Raw genomic sequence first — 12,909 nt, forward strand, 5'->3', positions numbered from 1 at the left:
TCAGTGGGCCTTTCTTTCTCTGACTTTTCACATGTACTCAGCTTATCATTGTCTCACATTAAAATCAGCGAAAGGATCTATAACAGTTAAGTGTGACAGAAGAATAAAAACTGAGAAATCAGGATCAGGAGGAAAAATTTTTACAGGGTTTGTTTATTTCAAAAGTAAATCAAATGTTTCTCATTCCACCTTACCAGGTTTGATTCGTCCATCTTTGTCTGCAGGGCCATCAGGCACAATGGAAGCAATGAATATCCCCAGGTCAAGTTTTCCTGTGTTGTCCTCTCCTACTATCACAAAGCCTGAAAAAAAACATGGCAAGAAGGCAAATATTACCTGCTAAAGAATAAACTGCAAAAATCACAACCACTGTAATCTTTTAATTTTTTATTTTTATTATTTTTTTAATATTCAAGTGAGTTTAAGAAATACTCACCAAAACCCAGTTTGGGATCTTTCTTCAGTATCACACAAACTATTTCTCTCTCAGGTGGTGCGCGTGTTGGAGTATCAACTAGTAGAAAAAAAAATGTATTTACTTATAAATGCACTTACTATAAATTGGATTGTTTGTTCTTAAAAGAAAAAAAAAGGATTGAGAGGATCCTTTAATAAAATAAAAATGAAAAAAGTGTTTATCCTAATGGAGATGACCAGTTCAGGCTGAGTCTCCTACATGAGAAGTAGATGTGTTTTAACAGAATTTGTGAGATTTGTCTTCCCGATGTCTGTGTTGGAACTCTACAACATTTCCATAGTTAATTAAGATCAATAATAAGGACAGAGCCAATTATCACCAAAACAAGAAAAAAATATATGATTGCTGTGTTAATTTCTAACTGTAATCTAAACCTAAACAAACAAACTTCATTACAAAGTACAAAGCTTGACTTGACTGTTGTTTGTACTTTGGTTGTTAAATCTGTGCAACTGTATGTGTGGGGAAAAAAAAGGTTCATTATTGTCACCTCTTAGAGAAGAAGAGGCATCAGAGTCCAGCTTTTGTAGTGAGACACTGGACAGCCGTCTGGGAACCCCTGGAGAGCTACAACATATGTGTGTATATCTATTTATATCACAACAACGCCAGTGACCAAAGAGACAGTTCTAGTTATCACCATCAACATCATCATCATCAGAGATTACCTCCAAGACTGTCGCTCTTTCCCATCCCTGAGGTCTCCCGTTCCAGGCAATTCCTTGTTCAGATCTCTGCCCATCTCTCTCCTCATTTCTCTCTGCTGGCGCAGTCGAGCTTCCAGCTTGGCAGTGAGATCGTCGCAGGACTTGGAGAGGGAGTCGGCCTGGCCAGATGTCAAACCTACATGGTTCAGCATGCCCTCTGAGCAAGATATCCGCTTCAGGCTCATGTTACGGGCCCGGTAGGCAGATATGTTTTCATCTGGAGAACAAGAGAGGAATTGTTTTTATTTTTGTCTTTGTTGTGACATTCCTGTTCAGTTCTTCTTCTTTTTTTCTTTTTTTAGTGTGTGTGTATTAACAGTGGAAAGTACGGTAATATATTTGGTGAAATAACTAAAGCCGTCCCACCAGGTATCATTGTGTGGTTGAGCTGTCGAGACGTCATCTCGCTGTGAAATTTGTGCTGTGCTGAGCAGAGGTTCAGGAGGTACTGTGCAATTTTAGAGGTTTCTGTTACAAAGATGTGCTTTTTACCGCTGGGTCCACCGCACTCTATGATCAGCTTACGACGCTGAAACACAAACACAGGTCAGGGTCATGTCTACGAACTGTAAATCTACATTTTGTTTGTAACACTATAAGTGAAGATTAAAATGTAACAAAATTATGAAGTATTGCAAAAATTCTCATCTCAAGCATTACTTGGTACACCAACAGACACTTTATGAACAAACACAAAGTGTAATTCATAAATGCAAATTAAAAACATGAAAAATGTGGCATGCAAATGTACTTGACTCCCCTGAAGAAATTGGTGGGATAAATATTAGCCACAAATCTGGTCTTTTATGGAGGAATAGGAAGAATAAAAATATGGTTGAAGGAAAGCTGCTGTTCACAGTCACTCTACATTCAAATTCAAATGCAATAACACTTTATTGATCCCAAAGGGAAACTTAATTTTGTTGAAACTCATATTAATTCAAATTCTTCAAAGAGTTATTGTAGCTAGTGATGGATGTCTGCAGGGAAGATCTCTCGTAGCGGTTTGTATTACAGCAAAACACAACTGGTGACACATTGTCAGTGATTAAAATCACCCTATATTGCCACAAATGCAGATTTGTCTGAGCATGAAATGTACTACAAAGTCCCATTTTCAGTTCACCACAAATATGTTGAAGAAGGCATAATTTTGTTGCAAAAAAAAAAAAAAAAAAACTTCCTTTGCAACATTTTCTAGAAAAAGCTTGAAACAAAATTTAAGTGGAATGTCACTTATTATTTTACCCCAGTGGATATAGAGTCTGTCTCCCTCCACAGAAAGCGCCTGGTGACAGTTCGCAGGTGGTTCTTTGTCTCATAGACGATGATTCCTTTGGCGCACACTCCCAGAACTAATTCTCCTATCAATGGTCTTTTCTCTCTTCCTACGCGATGGAACATAACTCCATACTCCGGCAACTGTTGGACAATCTGAGGGGGGATTATTGTGAAAGAAAGTTCACACAATCACCTCTCAAATTAGCATGTCATAAGAGAAAGGTAAGGGAAGGGTGCATTTACCTTCAGGTACTCTGTTTCTGCCTCCTCTGGCAGCAAATGGGCATGACTTGCATGTAGTCTCGGCAACTCCTCTCTGATGATGGGTACAGCGAGTTTCTCCAGCATTCTCTTGGATACATAATGCTCAGGTTGATAATAGTCTTTGCCATACAACTAGACAGACGCACACACACAAAAAAACAACAACACACTATTGGTCACACTCTGACTCATAACGTAGGTGTTTAAAGGTGCAATATTTCATTGTTTTTCTGTGTTTCCTCTGTACCTCCGCCATATAATCACCAAACTCAGCCTGCAGAGCGAGAGCAGCCAGGAACAAGCCTGTCTCCTCATTACAGTAAAGCCTGTCCTCCAGGATATCTTTACGCAGCTGTAAGTAATACTGGTGCCGAGTCAGTCTGTGCCTAGACAGTGAAGGAGCAATTGTTATTCAGGTACTATTTACTGTCGCTGAGTAACAATTATTGATGTCACATCTCAGATATATATTGATGAATAAATACAGCATGAAATAAAGGATAAGAAACTGAGTTTAGAGAGCTGAGTTTAAACTTTCAATGAATGTCCTATTAAATGATGTCAAAAAACGGCACATTTTACAGTGTGAAAGTGTTCCTTCTCAATTTTTCAGCTGATTTTTTTTTCACTGACATTTAGCTACACTACTCAAAAGCAAATAATGCGGAAAAACGGCATCGACTTGAAAAAGCTGCACTTACAGAACGAAGGCAATATCATCGACAAAAAATTTGACTCGAAGAAACACCAAGAAGGAAGATATTTGCCCTTTTTTCCAGCTGTCAGGTGCAACTTTGGAGATTTTTGTCTCGTGATCCAAAAAGAAATATTCATCGTCTGCAAAACAGAACAACGACAACGACAACAAAAAGTATCAAACCCTTTCTTTGTCTCTCTGCAACTGCTGTGGTAATTCCTATGACACAAATGTTAAATTAGAATCATATTTATGACATTTTAAACATAATTTCTGATTTGGTCACGTGCATACAGACAGATTAGGTCCAATTTGACATGTCCTCTTACCATCTAGGAAGGAAAGACCAAAGTAAAAGTGCTCCACCAAGTTTGCGTGAGCCACCACCATGTCAAACACATCTCTTGCCCTGGATTTAATGTCACAGCGAACAACCACGCACTGTCCATTAGGCAGCACTACAGTCACTTCTCGCTGAGAGGAACTTGAATGGCCCTTTTTGGACTGTGGTGTGCAAACACAGAGAAATGCATGCACATAGAAAAAACAACAACAACAACAGACACACTGAGAAGGTTGTAACAAACGTGCAACTAAGCATGTAGACAGGTCAACGTGCGAGAACAGCAACTTAAAAAGTGCAGAAGAACATACAAATACACCGATAAGGGGGCAGATAGAGAAACAGGAGGACTTGAAATCAATCATTTACCACGATAGATCCTGGAAGCTCAAGAAGAATTTGCTGCTCATCTGGCATTCTTACAAACTCTGGACCCAATGCCTGAAATATACAGCACATAATTAAAAACCTTACAGAATATTAAACCTATTTTATGCTGTTTTTCTTAACTCTCTGTTGCTAAATTCAATTTTCCCCACTGTTAACAAGTTTGATCTCAAAAAAGGGTCATATTCTCTTGCGTCTTTTGCTCCTGCAAAGCATTTAAAGTCTGTCTATCACAACAACAAAAAAAAGCTTCTGTTCTTACCTTAGCTTTTCTCTGGCTCAGGCTGAGTGAAGATTCGCTGAAGGTAATGGAAGGACTGTGAGATCTGCCTGATGCCTTTGGAGAGAAATTGTGGTGGGGGCTCCTACCAATCCAGCTGCAGTTGCTGTCCCTGCGGCGTACCCTCCGAGGGAGCCTGACGGGACAGAGGCAGGGTAGGAAGGACAGAATGAGTAATCGTTGTGTGGATGAGCTGAAAAGTCAAACAACAGCAGTGAGAGTCACGTCCCTCCAAAGTCAGCGCAGACCATGAGAGACAAAATGAGGAGGGGGAAAATGTACTTGCATTTCTGTTTGGAAAATGACTTTCACTCATTCTTTTTGTCAATACTAAATTAACTTCAAACTTTTGAAGGAACATTTTAATTTTCATTGCTCTTTGGGGAGGTCAATTTTCCCATCAATATACTTATAACTTCAAATGATTTTCTAAAAAGTAAAAAAAAAAAAGATACAAAAGTTTATACATTTGCACTAATAATTAATTAAATATTCCTAATTGTCTCTTGACCGTATGCTTCTGACATAATTCGGCTGTTGTTGTACTGCTACACCTCCTTTAAAGTTGTTTGTTTTCTTTGAGCATTCTCCAAAAATTTTCAATATGAGATGGGGACTTTGGAAATGTCATAATCTGTTAGTTCATTTCATCATTTTTTTATTTTTTTTTATAGACATACATGGTGGTGGTAGCGTAACAAGTCATTTGGTTATAGCTTATGAGTAAATCTGACTCACATAAACCTTAAAAATGTTCCAACCTTCACTTTGATGAACATTTCTTACTATTCAGGAATTCGTCATAAGTCTTACCAGAATTATGCCAGAAGCTGTGCGGCTTTTGCAAATAAACATTTAACCAAATATTGTTTGGGATGCCGTTAACATTTGAAAAGTTTGAAAATAACTTCCAACTTGTGAATGAAAAGCTTGTATTTAAAAAAAAAATACAAGTGGATGGTTGTGTTATTTTATGCAAGAAAATAAAAAGAGTAGAGTAAAACCTATAAAGTCTCAAACAAATATGACATTCATGACCACGATGAGTGTATCTAAACTTCTGACACAAGCAGTAAGTATGCACCGCTTACACAGAGATAATGAAAATAGTAGAAACCCTCTGTCTCCCAGTGAAGATGCGCTGATGCGCACAATACATGCCTGTCTAAAGAAGACTGGTACAACAGCGTGGGTGAGCTTCTTGGTCTTTGCCTCCAAGGTCTTTGAGGTAAACTCCCTAAACCGGAAAAATTAAACAAATTCCTTCTATACATTTTACTTTATGTCATGTAAAGAAAACAACAACTGTGAAATTCTGAGATAAGCAAGTATAAGACAATAACTTAGAAACAACAAAAAACAGCTCTGAAGCATCGTTTGTGTCATGTGTTTACCTGACTTTGAGTCAGAGTCCGTTGAGTACCTCCGCCCTTCAGCGCTTCCTTCACTGAAGTCTGATAATGGCCCTCTCTTCCCTGTCAGGCAGGTAGGAGATGAAAGATGACAGCAACGTTTGATTTTTGTCAGCCTCCGAGCTCCTCTAAGACACTTATGTGTATGAATGCAACTGAAGGATTATGAAGGTTTATTCTGGAGCATCCTGCATGTTCTGTATCTGATTACTGGCTCCAACTGGAGTCTAATCCCAGGCTTGCTTGAGGTTAAGATCTTAATCCTGTTGACCTCTGTTCTATCTTGAGTCAAAATGTAACTGAAAGGTAATTTCTAGGATAATACACATGCGTGAGTTAAAGTTTTATGCAGTTCAAGGCACAACTAAATAACTTGTATCGTTTTAACTGCATACAAGAGAAGATTATTTATCAGAAGCTAAAAAGGCGTACTCACTGTGAAGTCTCTCCCTGATCATCTGGCTCCTGCCGCTCAGAGGAATGTTGCTGTCTGGCAGAGAACCATCCATCTAAAAATAAAGGAAAGCCGCCATGCCTTTTCATTTTTGACACATAATGTATAACACTGGTTGTAGAGACGGTGCAAAGCCAGAAAGGAAGAACATGCAGTCCTAAGTTATCAACGACTCACTGATTCGTGAAAAACCTCCTCCACGAGCTGTCGAACAACTTTGGTGGGCGGCAGCAGGTTGGAGGCTTTGTGCTGGGATTCGCAGGCCTCCAGAATTGAAGTGAGGTTTACCCTGCGGTGGGCCAGGTCCTCACACATGCTGAGGAGGATGCTGTTGAGATGGTCACTCAACTGAACTGGCTGGAAAGGTTTTAAAATATCATCACAAATGGCTAAACCAGTTGACTGTGAAACCAGGAAAAAAAAGGAAAAGTTTTGTTTCAGGGATTTCTACCTGATTTTGAGGTAGCTGAAAATCAACCGACCAGTAGAGAGTCATTCCCAGCGAATATACCAACATCTGTGTAGCAAAGTATACTTGTTGAGGAACAACACAGCATGTTTAAGACAGAGATAGCTGGCTCTAAAACACATATGCTAACTTTTATAAAGAATATGTAGCTATCTTTCCTTGGATTTGACATTTAATACACTTTTAACTGTTTTTCTAAGTGGACTTTCAAAATTTCCACTTAGAACCACCAGTGTGTTCAAAACAATTATTTATTCCTTATATGGCTTTGGATATGCAAAATACAGGAAGCATTTGGCAACACTAGGTTGTCTAAGTCAAGTTGTTTATCTGAATGGCAGATAAATCTGTTAAGATTTCTCAGAAAAAAAGAGATGAAAAAAGGTTTAATTAAGGTCAATTTCCTAATTCAGAAATTCAGATCACAACTTTAAATATTGATTTTATACTGTTTACATGTTTGAAAAGCTGAACTTTAAAACAACTCTCTTCAGATATGAGATGGCTGTTAAGCATTATCATGATATACAGTTGACATGTTTACAACTGAAAAATGTTTTGGACATCTAAATACCATTAAAAAATTAATTAAATAGATTTAATTTATCACTGGTTATGAAACATGACTTGCAATGATTTCTTCTCTGGAAGTACATCTTTTCAAGAAGCTGAGATCAGAGGGTCAGACTGAATATCACAACTCAAGAAGAAAACTTGTCCAATCGGGTCAGAGAGAACCAATCAAACTTTTGAGATCTGTTTGTAATTAATCTCCCCTTTAAGAATCCTTTGAGCTGATCTTAGCTTGTTACCAAGAGGAGTTTCCGATTGTCATGTTAATAAATAATGTTGTTTTTTTTTTTGTTTTTGTGGCCGTTCTGGTACTGAAGGCTAAATGCTGTTTGTGGTTTTTAGGGCCATTGTCCACTTTTTCTCCTGTTTTCACTCATCTATCTCAGGGAATAGACTTTCACACACTTTTATTAGCTTATAAATCACTGAACGGCTTAACACCAAAATAATTTTAAGACCTGTTGTCATTGTGTCAACCTTCCAGACCTTTCAGGTCTTGTGCTCCTGGTGACTTTCATTAATAATAACTGGAATATCATCAACTGTAGTTTGCTTTCCAGCTTTTTGCCCCTTTATTTTACCACTGCAATGTAATGTTTCTTACTTGTTTATTGTATGTTTTCATAATGCAAAATAATTGCCTTGCAGCAAATATGTGCTAGCCTTTCCTTGTTAGCTTTCTAGCTTTCAGTAAGACTCATTCTATTTTAAAACTATTTTAAAAAACACTCATGTTCCTCAGATGCCCACGGAATCAACAGGATGATAGATTTCGCCAAAGGAAACTCTTATCCACCCAGATGATAACCAGGGACTTTTAAACAGCTGTATAATGATTTGCTATGTTGTTATCGGCTGGTTTGTTTAACCACACAACTGCAAATAGCCTAGCAATGTCCAGCCATCGTATTGCAAAGGACATAGACAAGTTCTGTATCCCCAAAATGAAAATGTTTATGTATGAAATTTGTGCTTCTACCTCAAAGAAAAGAACAGACCTTGTGAAGATGCTGACATAAGTTGGTAAGAAAGCCCTGCATGGACTGAAAACTCAGTCAGACAGGAAGAACCCATTACTCGAAAACAACATAAAGTCTAAGGGGGACATTTGCAAGCCTGAAAACACCATGCAAATCATGAGGCATGGGAGTGGCAGCATTTTGTTGTCGGGCTGTTTTGCTGCAGAAGGGACTGAAATGACATTATGAAGAAATATTTAAGCAACATGAAGGCATCAGGAGTGAAATTAAAGATTGGATGCAAATGGGTCTTCCAAATGGACAATGCCAAAAGCATACAGCTAAAGTGGTTACAAAGTGAATTAAGGGCAACAAAGTCAATGTTTTGGAGAAACCATCACCAAGCAAAGCCCTGATGTCAGTGCAATAAAAAGATTCTAGGCAGAACTTGAGCAAAGTGGCCAAAAATCTTGACTAACTCACACCAGTTTAGTAACAAACTACTGCAAAAACCATGCCTGGTATGCTTGTATGTAAACTACTGAATGTAAAAAAAGTTAAAAGTATTTCCTAAAATATTATCTAGCAAATTATTCTTTCATTTAGGAAACAAAATGACTTTGGTCACCAAAACTGACCCAAAGGCAAAAAAAATTCTGATTTTACTGGAAAAAAGAAAATATATGTTCCTCTTTAACGCAGTGTATGATTACTGCATGTATCAGCTGTATCTTTGAAGGCATTTTGTAAGTTCTTCTGATTTTTTGTGTGAATTAAAAATGCTATAATGTATTTAATTTGTTTTAAAATAAATTTATTTCTAATTTTATTAAATAATTTACTATACATCCAAATCCACAATTAAAAAAAATATATGTTGCCTATATCAGCCACTAGGCGGCGTATTTACTCCTTAGTTGACCTTCAGTTTCTCGTGTCCTGAGATTTTGCATTCACATCTGCTTATGAGAGCCCTGACTTGGTAATCAGTTCTGTCAGTTGTAAGGTGAAAAGGTCCTGATATAAAAAAATAAAAATAAAAAAACCAGCAACAACAACAACAGAAACCAGCAACTGCTACATAGCTGCTGCTTCTACCACGAAGGTCTTTTAATCTTTTAAACGAGGTGGTAAGACAGGGATTAGGACCCAAGCACTGACCCTATCAGTGGCAGGTTTGGTTGAGCCGGCACGGTCCTGCAGCATCTCGGGAGCAGCAAATGCAGATACCTCATCTGATAGGCCACAGTTCTTAAAAGCTAAGGTGCCAGTGGCTGACAACAGCAAGGAGGTGGGGCTGATGATGCTGCACATGTTGTTGTGACCTGAAAAAGACGAGAAGTCCAGGAAAATAGCATGCACAAAGATGTCATTCCACAACTAAGTGACTGTGGGTCAAACTCATTTCAAAACAACACCGGAACGACAACGAGGTGTGGTCACAGCAAAGAAGGGCGTTATGTGAGCCAGTAATGAGGAGAGGCTATCTGAAACGCTTTACCCTTATAAGAGACATCCATTAAACACTCTGCAGCACCCAGCAGCAGGGACCAGATCTCCTCCTCCAGCAGAGGTCCCCCCCGAGCCTCCAGCACCTCAGCTAATGTAACAAATGTGCTGCTCATTCTGGCCACATTCCACACACACACCTGGAAACACAAAGAGCACAAATAAAACACAAAAAGCTGAGATGTCATTCTTAAAATATATACTGGTAAATCAGATCGATGTTTTGTAACGTTTAATGGAGCTAAATACAAAAAAATAAATAAAAAATAAAGAAACTCCCCAGATTGGAAAAGCACTGGAATGATTATCAGGTTTTCAGCAGATACGTCATTTGAAGCTAAGTGACTCAGTAAACATGCATGTTGTAAAAACCCCACAGATCATTAGTTTTTATTAAGATGCACTACAGCAGAAGCTAGGATTACTGTTCTGACATTGTAAAGAGAGAATCCTTAGAAACAAGATAAAAATAACAAACAAGCATATATGTTTAGCTGTTGCTAAACATATATGCTGGATTTTCCATGGATCTCAGCACTTTAATTAAATTACACTAATCAATTACTGAGGTAGTTCTTTTCAAGCAGCATTCAGCTGTCATGTTTGACATCATATCTGTTTTTTTTTTGTTGTTGTTATTTTCACTGTTTATCTACATCTTTCATTGCGATAATACAATTGCTGGTCTGCTTTTAATGTAACAAAGTAACTCGATTACTTTAGGCCTCAATTAATCCCTCTCTTTAAAATGAACTTGTCCTTGGCTTACAAGATTAAATGTGTGGCAGAATAAAACAAACACACTTATCACTAATTACATTGTAATGCCAAGAGTCACAATGTACTGAATTGAAATCCTACTTTTTAGTGCTGCCGAGTGCATTGTTATTGTGATCACGTTTACCAAAATCTCCTATAAGAAGCACTTAGGGCAGCCAGTGTCGTACCACTGTTTTACAGCCATAGTTTGGCTCTAAACCATGTCATTGTAGCTCTGACTGTTAAGAGTAGTCAAAGAAGAAAACAGGAGGTTCACACAGTCATTAGTGAAAACCTCAGTAGATGTGCTTCTTCAAAATGTTATTTTGAGCATATAACTTTTAAGGAATGCAACAAGCACCAAGATGTGTACTAGATTTACTAGCTGATCTTCAAAGCAAGTTCTGAAAACTTGTTCTGCACTTGACTTTGTACCAACCGGTAGAGCTGCACAATATATATCAAATCAAAGTTGCCTTCTTATCATCAGTATGTGCAAAACTGCAACAGCAAAGGATTGTTTGGATGCCATCTTTAATAACAATTTAAATTTCAAGGGTCTTGCATTCACACTTTGTGTCCCAGTAATATTTTTGGGCAGCTGCATCCACTTTCCACACTCTCAATCTCCTCACCTCATACTTTGGTGATGGAAAATAAGGAAGAGCAGGGAGACTCGAGCTTAACTGCAACTCAAATTTCCATTACAACATTCAAAAAGTTTCTAATATCAAGTAGCCCTATCATTGAATTTGAAAGCATTATTATAACAAGGAAAAAATGAGAACATTTAGAACTAGAATTAGTATTTAACTAGATTATCTAACTATTAGTATCTAACTAGAATTTTGTATTAGAATTGGTCAGGGATTATATTACATCCAACTAATTTTATCATGTAATTCTAAATTAGAGAAGTAGAGATGCAATTATAAGGCCAATACCAAGTTCTGTCTTTCTATAACATCTGGGAGTTTGAGATTTTGATTAATTAATTTTAAAGAAAACAGTGTGACACAAAAGATAAATAAAAACCCTGCTTGTATTAGATGCATAGTTTGAGATCAAGGGGTCAGAAGAAATTTTATTTAGCTCAAAAGAACTTAATCAAATCCCATTTTGCTGGTTTGCTGATTTATAGACTGCTAACAATTGAAGTTATTCAATTTTACGCACTTACACACACTCAGATAAAAGGTCAGAGTTGATGAAAGAAAAACAGGCTGATTGTGTTTAGCGGCCTGTTGATTGCTGCATTTCCATATCTGTACACCTGAATATGAATTAGGCTGGTTTCTCTTGTAAACAACCTGAAGATACTACTTATTTTATATATATAAACAAACTGAATAGGATTGAAATGCATCAAACTGAATTGAACAGAGCTGAATTACACTAAACTGAACTGAAACAAATCATATTAAAATTTATTTTCATCTTTGTTTAATCTCAAAATCTGCGATTCATTTTCTGTTCATGTATCTCTATTTCTCAAGAGCTAGATCATATAATCAGACATATCTGAAGTCATCTTCAGGTGTCTGGGAAACATTTTTGTGGCAACTGCAACAATGCTTCTTTTATAAACTGTTTACCACAACTAGCTCAGTCATTTCTCTAGACCTCTGTAGTTCCAAACCTGTCTATTGCAAAAACACTCGATGAATGTCTGATAAATGAAATAGGAAACGCACGCTAACACAGACCAGCATAATACAACGAGGTACATAGAAGAGCTAAAGTGTGCTTAGAGTAAATTAGGCCAACATGCCTCCTTGTCCTGAAACTCCATGTTACAAGTTACTTATGGGATGAATCACATGAGCATCTAGACTGTTTATCTTTTGCTCTGATAAGCACTAACATAAAGGCTTTACTATGCAGTGTCAACACTGGGTGTCTCGTTTTGTCTAAAATCTCCATTAACCAACAGATCACCATTATAAAACTGTAAATAGACCAGAGCGGTGCAAATTGCCAGAAAACACACTGAAACGAAGGAGACACAGAATAAAACAAAAAACAACAACAACAACAACAAAAATTACCTGGCAGCATATGTAACCAGTTTCTGATCCTGTGTAGATTATTTGTCTTCAGTGCTCCCACCACAGATCCAAAGCAATCTCTGCGATCATCGCAATGCCGCTGTGATGTCCTCCCAGTAAAGGCTGCTCGCTCCTGGCAGGTGATTCATCAATGACATTAACTATACATGGAGCCTGAATCGTTTGCTCTCTACACCCCAAGCAGATCTTCTGCCGAAGAAATCAAACTTTTTCTCCCCCCCCCCTCTCCCTTTCTCTCTCTCGCTCTCTCTGTTTTTTTTTCTTTCTT

The 12,909-nt window shown here is 37.7% G+C and overlaps 1 protein-coding gene across 2 annotated transcripts in view; it reads right to left on the reverse strand.

Moving 5' to 3' along the window:
• ptpn20 (protein tyrosine phosphatase non-receptor type 20) overlaps nt 1-12,877 on the reverse strand; it is a 32,538-nt gene extending 19,661 nt beyond the window's left edge. Inside the window, exons 1-20 of one of the 2 annotated variants that reach the window (XM_007546056.2) lie at nt 12,621-12,872; nt 9,806-9,953; nt 9,466-9,629; nt 6,755-6,820; nt 6,481-6,660; nt 6,286-6,358; nt 5,832-5,912; nt 5,599-5,674; nt 4,420-4,573; nt 4,140-4,211; nt 3,757-3,931; nt 3,432-3,567; nt 2,978-3,116; nt 2,710-2,862; nt 2,434-2,619; nt 1,552-1,714; nt 1,147-1,402; nt 969-1,045; nt 437-514; nt 195-302 (exon numbers count right to left, since the gene is read on the reverse strand). In XM_007546056.2, the coding sequence (XP_007546118.1) occupies nt 195-302; nt 437-514; nt 969-1,045; nt 1,147-1,402; nt 1,552-1,714; nt 2,434-2,619; nt 2,710-2,862; nt 2,978-3,116; nt 3,432-3,567; nt 3,757-3,931; nt 4,140-4,211; nt 4,420-4,573; nt 5,599-5,674; nt 5,832-5,912; nt 6,286-6,358; nt 6,481-6,660; nt 6,755-6,820; nt 9,466-9,629; nt 9,806-9,929 (2,461 nt within the window). In that variant the 5' untranslated portion in view covers nt 9,930-9,953; nt 12,621-12,872. Of the gene's footprint in view, nt 1-194; nt 303-436; nt 515-968; nt 1,046-1,146; nt 1,403-1,551; nt 1,715-2,433; nt 2,620-2,709; nt 2,863-2,977; nt 3,117-3,431; nt 3,568-3,756; nt 3,932-4,139; nt 4,212-4,419; nt 4,574-5,598; nt 5,675-5,831; nt 5,913-6,285; nt 6,359-6,480; nt 6,661-6,754; nt 6,821-9,465; nt 9,630-9,805; nt 9,954-12,620 lie in introns of both variants that reach the window. The other variant, XM_016668390.1, reaches the window with a different exon arrangement.
• Nucleotides 12,878-12,909: the final 32 nt, after the last annotated feature.

This window comes from Poecilia formosa, unplaced genomic scaffold, assembly GCF_000485575.1.
Source record: "Poecilia formosa unplaced genomic scaffold, Poecilia_formosa-5.1.2 Scaffold15, whole genome shotgun sequence".
NCBI lineage: Eukaryota > Metazoa > Chordata > Actinopteri > Cyprinodontiformes > Poeciliidae > Poecilia > Poecilia formosa.